At 42.2% G+C, this 15,146-nt stretch overlaps 1 protein-coding gene across 17 annotated transcripts in view; it reads left to right on the forward strand.

The window, feature by feature from the left end:
- Positions 1–15,146, forward strand: part of ST7 (suppression of tumorigenicity 7) — a 297,160-nt gene that overhangs the window by 247,830 nt on the left and 34,184 nt on the right. For 11 of the 17 annotated variants that reach the window (XM_089327942.1, XM_051847997.3, XM_051847996.3 and 8 more), the window contains 2 exon segments: positions 7,037–7,109; positions 8,566–8,668. In XM_089327942.1, coding sequence (XP_089184068.1) covers positions 7,037–7,109; positions 8,566–8,668 — 176 coding nt within the window. 17 annotated transcript variants of the gene reach the window in all.

The raw sequence follows: 15,146 nt of genomic DNA on the forward strand, positions 1-15,146 counted from the left end.
AAACAAAACCCACAGTCTGTTGAGTGAGATGAATCAGTGCTCAGTGAATTTGGAACATGCAGAGAAGGGAAACCCTTTGGGAGCAGGCCCTGTGTCCTCTCTGTCTTGGACTCCTGTCCTAAGGTAATCATTCAGAACATCTGTGCCCAGTGAGTGAATGGTTAAATTGAGATACCACTGTGACACAGTGCCCTCATTTTTGAGGTGGTTAGGGCTTTATGTATCTGCTGGCTGCTACCCTTGGAAATGTTTTTAGAATAGTAGTGATGAGACTTGATCTTTCGTTGACCTATCCATCTCATGCATAGGAACAGTTAAGATCCTTTTAAAGCTACATCTCAATTGTTACTATTGGTAAAGGAACAAAAGAAAATTAGGTTAAGAAGATTATCATTGAACATCTATCTAAACTTTTGCTCAATGGGTTTTCCAAGGCCCTTTTAATTAACAGTTATAAAAACGTAAATTTCTTCCAAGATTATTGCATTCAGAGTTTGCTCTTATGAGCCATTTATGACTTTTGAAGCTTTAAGAGTCATTCTCCCTAATATGACCTTTTCTTTTAGCAACATCATTCCAATAAAGTATCCTTAAGTGGCCAAAGAGGTGTGGTTTGCCTTCCTTGTCTCTGGCCAAAGATTGTATTTTTCTTCAACCTTGTTATAACTTTTACATTTTTTTTTCCTTACTGCTCCACATTTCATCCATCGCTGTTTCAAATAGACATCCAGATTAGAGCAGCAACACAATTTCATGCATTCTGCTGGAGTGGCACAAGCAAGATAGGTGCAGTACACATTTTGAGAAATAAATTTCAGACTCCCTCTTAAGGCACCATCAACATTGATCACTTTTGGCTTCCAGGAACTAAATTGGATATAAATGGCTGCAAGTTTAAGGAAGCTAACATATTAAGAAGTGTGAGATGTTACTACATTGTTTTAGGATTTCATTCAGCAAATACTGACCACAAACTCTATTTTCTGCTATGGGTCCAAAGTGATGAAGAACATGGCTTTTACTCCTAAAGCACACCATATACAGAGCAGACACCATTAAGGGCACATACAATTGCTATAAAGTCTAAGGACCGTGATAGACATTAACGCAAGGTGGAAGGGGCACCTCACCCAGCAAGGGGAAGTGAGGGAAGCCTTCCCAGTGGAGGCTGCATCTAAATTAAACGAGACGGTGAAGGTGCTTGAGCCAAAGGTGTGAGGGCACAATTGACCTGGCTTATGTAAAGAACGCTCTGGGTCCTATAGAGCAGGGGAGAAGAGGACGGCGGCAGTAGTGGGCAAAAGAGAAGTTGAATGAATAAGGAGGCGCCAGCCTCTATGGGCTTTGGTTCCTGGCTTAGGTTTTATTCTGAAGGCCTTGCGACCTGGAGGCAATTTCAGCAGAACAATGGCTTAAATCTGGCTGCGGAGTGAAGAGAGCAGCACCATGGATGGGTTCATACCCTCAGCTTATTTTTGACAATGGTGATGAACACGTAGAGCAAAAGCACTCAGACCTGAGAGAGGGTGGAACGCCATTGTGGTGGTTTCAGGCACTACAGTGAGCACAGGTTTCTCCAGCAGGGAGACATTTGTAGGGTTTTTAAATGTTAGCATAATAGAGTTGGTAAATTCGATTTTTCTTCTTTAAACAAGTGGGAATGCCAGCGCAGAATTTTTTTTTTGTTGTTTCTTTCCTAGGTGAGCAAATCATCCTGTTTTAACCTATAGTTACAAGTCACGTAATGATGGGGATAAGTTCGGAGAGGTGCATCACTAGGGGGCATCATCATTGTGGGAACGTGGTTGAGTGTACTTCCACAAACCCAGATGCCTTGTCCTGCCACACACCTGGGCTCTGTGGTAGAGCCAGTTGCCCCTAAGCCACAAACCTGTACAGCATGTCACTGAACTGAAAACTGCACAGAAATGAAAACATGGCGGTATTTGTGTATCTAAACATAGAAAAAGTACAGCAAAAATATGGTACAAAAGATCAAAAACAGTGTACCTGTAAAAGGAACTTAGCTGTGAGTGGAGCTTTCAGGACTGGCAGTTCCGGGTGAGTCAGAGAATGGATGGTGACTGAATATGAAGGCCAAAACGTTACTCTACACAACCATAGACTTTTTTTTTTTTTTTTTTTTGACAGGCAGAGTGGACAGTGAGAGAGAGAGACAGAGAGAAAGGTCTTCCTTTGCCGTTGGTTCACCCTCCAATGGCCGCCACGGCCGGCGCGTTGCGGCCGGCGCACCGCGCTGATCCGATGGCAGGAGCCAGGAGCCAGGTGCTTTTCCTGGTCTCCCATGGGGTGCAGGGCCCAAGCACCTGGGCCATCCTCCACTGCACTCCCTGGCCACAGCAGAGGGCTGGCCTGGAAGAGGGGCAACTGGGACAGAATCCGGTGCCCCGACCGGGACTAGAACCCGGTGTGCCGGCGCCGCTAGGCGGAGGATTAGCCTAGTGAGCCGCGGCGCCGGGCACAACCATAGACTTTTAAAACACTCTATGCTTCAGCACTATGCTAAATTCATAAAAAAATTATTTTTTGCTTCAGTAATAATCTGACCATACTGTAACTTTTTTTACTTTATAAATATTTAAATTATTTAACTTTTTGACTCTTATAACACTTAAGGCAAAATCACCTTGGATAGCTGTGCAAAGATATTTATATCTGTAAATTTTTTCTTTTAAAAATTTATTCTTTTTTAAACATTTCAAACATTGTTGTTAAAAACTAAGATACAAGCACACATATTGGCCTGGGCCCACACCGGGTGAGGACCATCAATGTCTCCCACCTCCATATCTTGTCCCGCTGGAGGGTGTTTGGTGGCGGTCACACACATGGGACTGTCCCCTGCCGTGATCACAGCGTCTTCTGTACACCTGAAGGACCCTCTGGGGCTCCTCTTGAGGTGTCACTTTTGCAGAAATAAATTCACGTTGGTGTGCTTGGTATGTTTCTTCAGCATGGATTTGCTTGTAATTGGGTAATGCACCATGAACACTCTCTATTAATAAAAACCGTTCTGTGTTGGGGTCCATGTTTTCAGACTTTTACAGGCACCTGTTGAAGTCTGCAAGCATTTCAGCTAAACCTTCCCTGTAAATTTTCTTCGAGGCTTTTCTTTCTTCTCCTGAAGTGTCCTTTTGCCTCTTCTTTCTTCTGCAAATCCCTCTTGCCTAATCTTCAGCTATATGTTCACTGGGCAGTGAGAATTTTCCAGCTCCCTTATACTCGTATGAGCTCACTGCCATATGAAGAGTCCATCAGTGAATGGAATGACATGTGGCAGGCACCTAACTGCATACTCACTGAATGTTGTGTGCTCCTTCGTATTCTGTTAATTACAGGATATTGAGAGCAATGTGTACTCAGCATAAGCCTCAGAAAATTTTGAGGGAGTATAAGACATAGTGAAGAGGTTGCCAGGATTCATGTAACACGATGCCTACCTGCTGAGTCATAACAATGACATGGGGAGAAAACATATGGAATGTGGGGAACAGATGGAGTCTACCTATATACTTCATATTAAAATTGTGAATTTGGAGATGGTGGAGTGCCTGATATTGAATGCCTACCCAAGTAGATCTGTATGTCTTATTTGCTAAAATAAAAGCATCTGATAAATTTTTGCCTTGCTGACACTAAAGTTATCACTAAAGTAGACAAAATATGCGAGTAATACCCTAGATTTAATTCTTACCAAAAATGAGGAACCTTAAGAGAAGGAGATTGTATTGTCTTATAGCAATAGTAAAAGAAAGAAACATTAGACACTATGTGATTTTACATTTCCTGCTTCCTCCAATTTATATTAATTAAAGTATTTCTTTTATTTTTAAGAGTATTATGCCTATACATGTCTACCATTTAATTTATGTACAATAAAGGAATAGGAACAAAACATTTTGAAAACTTTTTTTTAATACGAATTTTGAAAGTAAAACTTTTGGATTATAGCAGATTTTCCCCCATAACCTCCCTCCCACCCGCAACCATCCCATCTCCCACTCCCTCTCCCATCCCATTCTTCATCAAGATTCATTTTCAATTATCTTTATATATGGAAGATCAACTTAGTATATATTAAGTAAAGATTTCAACAGTTTGCACCCACACAGAAACACAAAGTATAAAGTACTGTTTGAGTACTAGTTATAGCATTAACTCACACTGTACAACTCATTAAGGACAGAGATCCTACATGGGGAATAAGTGCACAGTGACGCCTGTTGTTGATTTAACAATTGACATTCTTATTTATGGCATCAGTAATCACCCTAGGCTCTTGTCATGAGCTGCCAAGGCTGTGGAAGCCTCTTGAGTTCGCCAACTCCAATCATATTTAGACAAGGCCATAGTCAAAGTGGAAGTTCTCTCCTCCCTTCAGAGAAAGGTACCTCCTTCTTTGATGGCCCGTTCTAGGAATGAAAAATTTAAAAGTTGTGAACATGTACTAGAGCAGTCATAATGTTGCTGAATCCTGTTGCATTTTTCTAGTTGAGGATGGGAATGGAAGGGCATAGTTCTGGATTCAGGGTCACCTTTGATTAGGCATCTCTAGTATTTTGTTGCAGCACCTCAATTCTAATCTAGTTCTTCATTTCCAACTAAAAGTGCCTGTCTGATTAGGTAACCACTGAAAGGCAATTTGCTCTTTCTCTTTGAGACATTAACTCTTACGTAACAAGAATTTTTGATTACTTTATCAAAAGTGAGACTCTTGCTGTTCTACCTTGAAGTACTGTGATCATTGTGTTCCACCTCAGCCCTACAAGGGCTTTTCATTGGTTCCCACCCCACAGAAATATGTCATGTTGATGCAGAAGGAACACAGATCATACAGGAAGAGTGGAAACAATAAAAAGTATGAACTTCAGTAAAAACTATGAACTTTTAAGTAGAACGTGTATTATCCACAGCTTCTTACTTTCAATAACAGTCACTGAGTAGAGCCTACACAAGATAATCTGGTTCCTGCCCTGATTTTCCACACTGGAAAGCTGTTGAGTATTTAGATGTTGGAAAAGCAGCAAGTCAAAGCCACAGGTGTCTGGCATTCTTCTCCTGGTCATAAGCACAGTATTATTTCATACGTGTGTGATGGCAAAATTTTGCTTGCATATAATTTATGTGATCAGGGTTCTTTTACTTCCCTTTCAGTTCTGTGCTAGTACTTTTGATCATTGTAGTTTGTCAATGTCACTGAAATTTCCCTTTTAGTGAAATATCTCAGGCTGGAGTTGATGGCAAATACTTGATATTGGAAAAGAGTGGTTTTCTTTTGGGAGATTATTTTCCTCTGCTCTTAGCTATTGCTAATTATGGGACTTTCCTTTTTATTCCTACTGTAATATAATTCTTTCTCAGCTGAAAACAGCCCTAAGAGACACTTGCCAGGTATCCCAAGAGCTCCTCTAACTCCTCTAACCTAGAGTGCATTTTGCAGCACCTGCAGATGGCATAGTTTCACCTGTTCTGAATTAAGAAGGTATCTCTGTGTCATAGTGTGAACTTGGTTACAAGTGTTAAAGAAGTACTAACTCATCCGATTCTGGAAAGGATGGACTCATAATTTGAAAAGAAATTTCCCAATGGACTGACCTCTTTGTGTCTATTGTCAGTATACCCTGTGTTGAATCCTGGTAAACTCATAATCTGAATCTGTTACCTGCCTCTGTCCCTCCATCTGAAATTTTCCATGAAACTGAAGGAAACTTATTTTCTGGATGACCAATTAGGCTTTTCTGAAAGGAGATTTATCATTGGTTTGAATGAACTCAATTATATATTTTTATAAAGGTTTTATATACATGCCTTTTATAAATTACATGTATGACTTATGTATTTCTCCTTGATTTTGACTTTTATATTTTTAACAAACATTCTTAAAAACGGAATATGAACTTCTTGAAATTCCTGAAATGTAAATATCATTTAAATCTGACCAATACACAATAATTGATTGGGCAGATGTTTGACCTAATGATTAAGAAGCTTGCATCCCATATCTGAGTGCCTGAGTGTGATTCCCAGATTTGGCTCCCAGCTCCAGATTCCTGCCAGTGCAGACCCTGGGAAGAAGCAGATGATGGCCCAGCTTGAGTTCTGCCACCCACATGGGAGACCTGGGTTGAGATCCTGGCTCCTAGCTTCAGCCTGGCCCAGCCAGCCCTTACAGGCATTTAAAAGTGAACCAGCAGATGAGAGCTTTGTTTGCCAGTGTCTATCTCTCTGCCCCTTGAATTAAAAAAAAAAAAAGACTAATTTATTAAGCTGTGTAGAGTTACTAAAAATATATCTATCTGTTTTAAAGATTTATTTATTTATTTAATTTGAAAGGCGAAGTTACAGAGCAAGAGAAACAGAGAGATCTTCCATCTGCTGTTTCACTCCCCAAACAGCTGCAACGGCTGGGCTAGGCCAGGCTGGAGGCAGGAGTCAGATGCTTTTTTCTGGGTCTCCTACATGGGTATAGGGGACCCCTTGGGCCATCATCCTCTGCTGCTTTCACAGGCACCATAGCAAGGAGCTGGATCAGAAGTGGAACAGCTGGTACTCGAACTGATGCCCATCTGGAATGCTGATGCTGCAGGCCGTGGCTTTAACCTGTTGTCACAGCGCCAGCCCCAAAAGTCTATCTATTTTTTTCTTCACATTGATACTTCGTATGATTGTTGAGAAATTTTTGTAATTTACAAAGGGGTCCTATTTGCCTTTTATGTATCACAGATTTCATGTAATATTTAAATTTTTATATTAAGAGCCATTTTCCACTTAAACTCTACGTATGCGTCTCGTGTATTATAAACTTGAATTATTCACAAAAATACAAATTATACTTTGTTTCATTCCACCTTGGTGCAGTGTAATGTAGCCGAAGTTCTTGTGTAATGTATGCCTTACATAATTCTTAATTTGTGCTTTATTGGACTTCTGTGATTAAAATGCTAGTGTGTTGAAAATCTTTGCTTTTTGTTCCTGCAGACTTACAAGAGTTCCTACTTTCTTTTTTCTCTAACAGATATAAGCTTACCAAAGTCGGCAACAATATGCTACACAGCTGCCTTGCTCAAAGCAAGAGCTGTCTCTGACAAGTAAGTGAGTAATAACTTGTGCAATACTGCATGCCCAACAGGACTTGAGGAGATGTGTTGCCTCTGAGGGATTTCTCTGGAAGTTTCTCTTAGTCTGGGAGACCCCTGCTTATGAGCATGCATTTTCCAAAACGTGCTGATCTTTTCTTTCAGTACTAAAAGGAAGGAACGTATATCCCCAGGTATTGTAAGGGTGTATGGGTCCCTACAGAGAGATTTATAGGAAATTCCATGCCTCTGAGATGACTTCTTTTTTCTTTTTTCTTGGCCAGACAGTAGATAACAAAGGCCTGCTTAGGACTTTAACAAAATGCTGTCCTCTAATTCAGTTTTTGCATACTACTGTTCCTGCAGCAGCCCGTAACTGAGTGGTCCTTGTACAGACATGTGACGTGGTAGAGGGGATGGCCATCTGCCCATTCTCCGCCTCCTCAGTTCCAAATTATCTGCCTAGCCAGGGTCTCTCTGCTTTGAGATGTCAGCTGAGTGGGACATTGGCCTGTTTGATCCAGGCAGGTGGCTATGGCAGTTAGAATTTGCCTGAGCATCCAAGGATGACTGGCAGGTGAAAAGCATAGAGATGGCTTGACTGTTTTGAGTTCATAAACACTTGCGATGTCCCCGTGCCACCCTCTGTAGTGCTGAAAAGCAGAGGAAAGGAAAACAGCCTCTGCTGTGTCAGACAGGTTTGCTGTTAAGTGTGTGTGCACTTCAAGACCGAAGTAATTTTCTTTCATTCTTTTTTATCCTGTAGATCGCCAGTACCTACTGCAACATCTTTTCTCCCTACACAGCGACTCCAGCTTGGGAGGGCAGGGCCAGGGTTGTCACAGCTTCCCCTGTGGTGTCTGCCTGCCAAGCACAGCTCTGGAGTTAGCCCTGGGTGTGAGGTGAGAAAGAGATTGCATGGTCTGGTTTTTTTTTCATTCACTTGGGCAGGTGTCTCACCCACAGTTTGGGTGTGCACAGCCCCTGCCTGTACGGTCCTGAGCAGGCTCGCCTGCTGCTGAAGCTGCAACTTAACCCTCCGTGGCAGCACTGACAAGGGGTTGGGAGCCTCCTTTAAAATTCTCCCCAGTTCTGTTTTTAACCAAGTGCGCTCTTCTGTAACCTAGTTTTCTCTTTTTCCTACACCGTCTGCCCTTGTCAGCCTTCCTCCCTCCCCTCATCCAAGCAGGTTCCTTGTAGAAAATGTAGATTAGCTATTTAGACAGACAGACCTGACAGCTGAACTTCACTCCCGCTGTGATTAGATGCAAGCACGCTCTCCGCTTCTGCTGGGGATTTTGTTGGCCTTGGTCGAGGAGTCACTCAGAGGTTCCATGTAGAAGGAGTTTGGAGAGCTCGTGTCATCGGCTCGCTATGTTTTTATGGGCCCTTGTTCTGTAGATGCCTTTCCCAGCGGATGCCCAAGCAGCGGTCCCAACTGGATGTTGTTTGTCTTTCTGCTTTGCAGATTCTCTCCCGAGGCTGCCTCGCGGCGGGGCCTGAGCACAGCCGAGATGAACGCAGTGGAGGCCATTCACAGAGCTGTGGAGTTCAACCCTCACGTGCCAAAGGTGAGCCTGGGCCCTTCATATGGCGCACTGCGCTTAAGCGGGACAGGTCAGGAATCGTGAAACTGGCAAAACTTGCAGATCCTCAAGGCACAGATGTGTTTGATGGGAACTCCACGCCGGGTATCATCTGTGTAGATCAAATAAACCTTGGGCAGTAATACTGGTTATGAATAAAACTGATAAAAACTGACCAATGTGACAGTCCATGTCTCTATAAATAAATGACAGTATTGGGAAGAAAATGATATGGAAAACCTCAGTGTATGAAAAATATTTTGCTTTGTGAATGCCATTTTAACAGGAATACAGAGTAGCAAATATTTCTCTTAGGTGTTAATCAAATGATTGACCAACTTACAAATACCACATATTTCTGACATGCTTTTTTAATGTTGCTTCTGGAGAAATTAATCAAATCAAGGCAGAGGATATTTCTGTAATCTTTGTTCAAAAGGTGGAGGTATACCGATGATGTACCTGTATTTGGGTACCTGAGTGTAGCTGTGTCTCTATGGGGAGCACATTCTGACTTCTTAGAAACTATCCCTGTGACTCACATCAGGTATTACAAGGCATAACTCTCTCAGCAAAGCGTCTGGTGAAGACTCCCCAGTGAAAGATGGCAAATGAAGGCTGCTTGCTTGTATTGCTCAGAACTGTGGCAAAAGGGTGTTGTTTGTGTGCTGGAGATGATTTGTGGAGTTACCTACTTTATTGTGTTGATATCCAGAGTGACAGAGAAGAGTGACCTAATACCATTCCTGAGGTTTTACTCAAGTCAAGATCATCTTTTCACTTAACGGGAAATTGAAGAGTTGTTCGCTGTGCCACGTTTGCATAAGAATGTTTGAATCCACTCTAGCTCTAGTGGAGAGACACTGGCATGTTGTTTGTCACTTATATATCTTGTACATAAATATATAGCTTTATGTAATGTATTTTTACCTAAACTAAAAGCGTTCATTCAACTTTGGTCAAAATTTAAAGCTTACTGTGAAAATATTGTCCTGAATTACAGTAAACTTAGGTCATCCATTAATATTTATCGAATGGCATTCTCTAACTACTGAGCTATTCTATGAGCATAAATAAGGCTCTCTTAGAAGTAATGTTAGGCAATGATATCCTGGCTTCTCAGGCAAAAAACGTGAGCTTAGGTTCTGGCTCTGTCATTCGTCAACCATGTAACCATGCATTTAGCATCTCAATCTCAAATTTTTGCTTTCCCTTCTCTTTCAAAAAATATAAAAAATGTAAGCCGTGCCTATCCTTTTTGATAAAGATCAAGTGAAAATACACTTGAAGTTCCTGAAAAACAGTTGAGCCCCATATAATTTTAGATTATTACAGATGACTTATTGACTTGTCTAAGAACCAGGCCTTAACTATTCTAGTTTTCCTAACTGAGGCATTGCAATCCTGGGGTACAAGACGGAAAATCAATACAATAATTGTTGGTTAGAGATAGATATTTTGATTGAAGTAGTTATTTCCTTCTCTGGTGGTCTGAAGTGGTTAAGTGAGTCTCTGAAGAGTGTTCACAGTCCCAAGAAATAACTCAAGGCTGCCATGGTCAGCTAGCATTCTGCCTACAAAATGGAATTACTCTAAAAGTAGAAACACTTGAAATATTTGATTTCACTGTCCTTTCTAAAAGAAGCTGAGGAAAGATAGGGTACCCATGTAAACAGATTTCCCACCACTTGGCTGTTTAGTGATTGTGCTGAGGGGGTCCTGTTGCCTGGTCCTCGTCATCCGGTCACATTTCCACAGGGGAAAGGCTTCCTCTCTTCAGAAGTAACCACCACTTTGGGGCACATGTGCTGTAGACAGTGCTCTGAACTTCTTTTTTTTTTTTTTTTTTTTTTTTTTTTTTTTTTTTTTTTTTTTTTTTAAGATTTATTTGAAAGAGCTACAGCGAGGCAGAGGCGGAGAGAGGGAGAGAGGAGGTCTTCTATCCACTGGTTCACTCCCCAATTGGCTGCAATGGCCAGAGCTGTGCCGATCCCAAGCAGGAGCCAGGAGCTTCATCTGGGTCTCCCATGCGGGTGCAGGGGCCCAAGGATTTGGGCCATCTTCCACTGCTTTCCCAGGCCACAGCAGAGAGCTGGATCAGAAATGGAGCAGCTGGGACTTGCACTAGCACCCATATGGGATGCCAGCACTGCAGGCGGCGGCCCCACCCACTACACCACAGCGCCAGCCCCTAAACTTCTTTTACACCTGTTCTATCATGTGTTGGACTGCTTGCTAATTCTTAAGCAAACATACACTGGTGCCTTTGCAGGCAGAGGATAGTTGTAGCACTAATAAGACATCAGTGCAGGATATAAACTCTCTTTGGTATAAGAAGGGGCCTTAGCATTCATCTGGATCCCCTCCTGATGCTGAACTTGACTCTGCTCATAAGAATATGATCAGTTTTTGTTAATGGTTTCTGTTGAAGGTTTCCTTGTGCCAGCACAGTACTAACTGAATTACACATCCCCTCTTGTTTATTTTTCCTAACAACACTATGAGCTGTACCACATTATTGTCCCTATTACGTGAATGAGGGCACCGAAGGTTTGGAGAGGTTGAGTACCCCGCTCATGGTCACACAGCAAAGCTGACAGAGCTCAGACTGGTTTTGGGTTATCTCCTCTTAAATATCACCCTCCTGTGCTTCCCAGATCCCACCAGGGGGCAGACTAGCCCTGACTGAACCCTTCTAATGATGGAGGGCAGGTTGCTTCCAAGGCGCTTGCTTCCTTGTGGAGATTTCAGATTTCTTACACATACTGTCATATCTTGGACGCGTGGAAGGCCTGTTTCTCTGTCACAGAAGGTTTTCAGTGGCCTACCATTGGAATCGTTAGTATCGATATGCTATTTTCCCTAATTATAGTCTACCCAGAGGGAGAAAAATTATATATAACTCTCTCTCAAACAGTAGCTGAGAACTTCTGTAAATTTCCAGCTTATTTTCACTGGGTATCGCATTAAGCAAAGGCACGTAGGTAATATTTCATCATCTGATAATATCCCAGGAAGATTACTCTCAAGCACTCCTTTCACCTGCAAACATAAGGAGCAGGATAAGTGATGTCCTTGCACATACCACAGGCCCGGGAAATCAATGCCACAACTCTATTCTGAAGGAGAGTCTATTGAAGTTGCTGAGTGCTAACCACTAAGCTTTCTGAAGTTTTAGATTTGCCACAGGTTAGTAAGGAGGAAGAAAGCCCATAGACTGATCTTTACAAAATGAGTTGTCACTCCCCTCTGGAGAAACCGCAGCAGTGTCCCCAGCTCCCGCTGGAGACAGTGTAAACTCCTTAGGAGGTTCTTTTCCTTTTAGAGGTTCATTCACTTCAGAAGCATCCTACCCCGCTTTTGTCCCGGCTTCCTCCCAGGAAATTCTACTCATCCTTCACCACCACACCCTGCCACTAAAGCCACCACCAGGAAGCCTGTAGCTCCTGGCACCAGAATTAATCCCTGCCCTCTGTGGTCTCTCACTCCAGTGCATTATGTACCTACTGTTTATTCCCTTTTAAGAACAATGGAGGTGTTAGGATCCTAATGATGCCGTGATTTTCAAGAATTGATTACACAGCTTAAGAAAAGAATTTTTTTAGAAATGATTATCTATTTACCTGCAAGTCAGAGTTACAGAGAGAGGAGACACACACACACACACACAGAGAGAGAGAGAGAGAGAGAGAGAGGGTGAGAGAGCGAGCTTTTACTTGCTGGTTCACCCCCCAAATGGCCACAATAGCCAGGGCTAGGCTAGGCCAAGGCCAGGAGCCAGGAGCTTCTTCTGGGTCTCCCATTTGGGTGCAGTGGCCCAAGCATTTGGACCATCTTCTACTGTTTTTCCCAGGTGCATTAGCAGGTAGCTGGATCAGAAGTACAGCATCCAGGACTCAAATTGGCACCCAAATGGGATGTCAGCTTTGCAGGCAGTGGCTTTATTACACCACAATGTCAGTCACAACAAAATAAATTTCTAAACCATTAGGAGATGCTTTCCATGTAATAGTATTACAACAGGAGCTTTCTAATTTTTTTAAAGATTTATTTTATTTATTCGGAAGTCAGAGTTACACAGAGAGAAGAGAGACAGAGAGAGGTTTTCCATCCACTGGTTCACTCCCCAATTGGCTACAACTGCCAGAGCTGTGCCAGTCTGAAGCCAGGGGCCAGGAGCTTCCTCCGGGTCTTGCCACACAGGTGCAGGGGTTCAAGGACTTGGGCCATCTTCTGCTGCTTTCCCAGGCCGTAACAGAGAGCTGGATCTGAAGTGGAGCTGTCGGGACTCAAACCAGCACCCATATGGGATGCAAGCACTGCAGGCAGTGGCTTTACCCACTTTACCACAGCGCCAGCCCCAGCAGCTTTGTATTCTCCATTTCTCAAGGAACATTTAACTCACGCGATGCTGGACAGATGAAGGGCTATGGTCGTCTCCATTCTGTATCTTCATCTTTATGTTGCTACACTTTATTCATTGTTTTCTTCTGTAAATGAGCTTTACTTGCCCTTCTCTTCCTTAGCAATCTCAAGGTTTGCATTGGGGCAGGCTGATGGGAGGTGACATTTCCATCAGTGATGTATTCGCACAGGTTTGAGTTAGCTAGTGCTCAAGCACTCTTAGTGCGCTGTAGCCATACCTCGAGCCCTTCCTTGCAGGGCCAAAGTTTGGATTTAGAAGAGATTATGTTAACTCCTTCAGAGTTCCAAAGAGAGCTTTCATTTCTGAAAAGATTCCAAAAACATAGGCTAAATTATGCTACAGACTATATTGGAGATGGTTTTGTTCTTTAGTGGTATTATAAAACAATATTTTATATTTTAAAATATAAAAAAAGCATATTTCCTTCTATCCTTTTTTGTATGCATTTTAAATACTTTTGTACTTTAAAATGTTGGTGGGAAGCTCTTAAGTTGTACTTTATGGTTGGATATTAAGGGTATATTTATTATTTCTGGGGCAGAATCATCGGTTTTAGAGTTCTTTTAAAGATTATCCTCTAACATTAAAGTACAAGTCTTTTATCTATGTGCCTTCAAACTTTTTGAAGTTATCCTCTGTAATTGTTTTTTAGACATTTCTTTGTGTGTGTGTGCATGTGTGGCAAAAACACAACACAAGCCTACCCTCTTAACAACATTTTAAGTGTACAGAAGTACTGTTAACTATATGTACATTGTTGTGTAGCAGGTCTCTAGAACTTCTTCATTTTGCGTGATTGAAACTGTTACCATGGAGCAGCAACTCCCCACTGTCCGTCTCCCCAGCTCCTGGCAGCCACTTCTGTACTTTTGTTTCTGTGAGTTTGACTGCATTAGCCACCTCATATAAGCGGAATCACACAATATTTGTCCTACGGCGACTGACTTTGTCACTTACCTTAATGTTCTCAACTTCCATCTGCATGAAAATATGTGGACTGCTGTAGCATATATCAGGGTTTTCTTTTTAAAGATAGTAATATCCCATTGTATGCATAGACCATATTTTCTTTATCCATTCAATTGTCCATGGAGGTTTAATTTGTTTCCACTTCATGGCTATTGTGAGTAATGTTGCCTTGAACAAGATCCTGTTCTCGCTTCTTTTAGGTGAATACTCAGGAAAGGAATTGCTAGATCATACGATGATTCTGGTTTTTAACATTTGGAGGAATTTCCACATGATTTTCCTTAGTAGCAGCACCATTTTACATTCCCACCAGTAGCACTCAAGTGTTCCGGTTTTTCCGCATGCTTCCCCATGCTTCTTAGCTTCTCGATAGTGACTATTCTAACAAGTGCGGTAAAATCTCACTGGTTTTGAGTTCTGTTTCCCTGATGATTCCTGATGTTGAGCATTCTTTCATATATCAGTTGGTCATTTGCCTTTTTTGGACAAATGTCTTTTCATGTTCTTGCCCATTCTTTCATCAGGTTATAGAGGTTTTGCCATCGAGTTAAGGGGGCTCCACATATATTTTAGATATCAGCCCCTTATCAGACATTTGATTTGCAGATGTTTTCTCTCACTATTCAGGTTGCCTTTTCATACTGTTGATCATTTCCATTGTGGAGTGGAAGCTTCACAGTTTAATATAATCCCACCTGTCTGTCTTTGCTTTTGTTGCCTGTGCTTTGGGTGTCATGTCCAAGAAATCACTGCCAAGATCACTATCATGAAGCTTTTCCTACATATTTACTTTTAGGACATTGACAGTTTCAGGCCTTACCTTTAAGTCTCTAATGCATTTCAAATGGCTGCAATGGCTGTGGCTGAGCCAGGCCGAAGCCAGGAGCCAGGAGCTTCATCTTGGTCTCCCACATGGGTGCAGGGGCCCAAGTACTTGGGCCATCCCCCATTGCTTTCCGAGTTACATCATCAGGGAGCTGGACTGGAAGTAGAGCAGTCAGGACTTGAACCAGTGCCCAGATTGGATGCCAGCACAGCAGGCAGACACTTAACCTTCTATGCCACAGC

The sequence above is a fragment of the Oryctolagus cuniculus genome, chromosome 3, assembly GCF_051225735.1.
Source record: "Oryctolagus cuniculus isolate XC-2025 breed Fujian yellow rabbit chromosome 3, ASM5122573v1, whole genome shotgun sequence".
In the NCBI taxonomy this organism is placed as follows: domain Eukaryota; kingdom Metazoa; phylum Chordata; class Mammalia; order Lagomorpha; family Leporidae; genus Oryctolagus; species Oryctolagus cuniculus.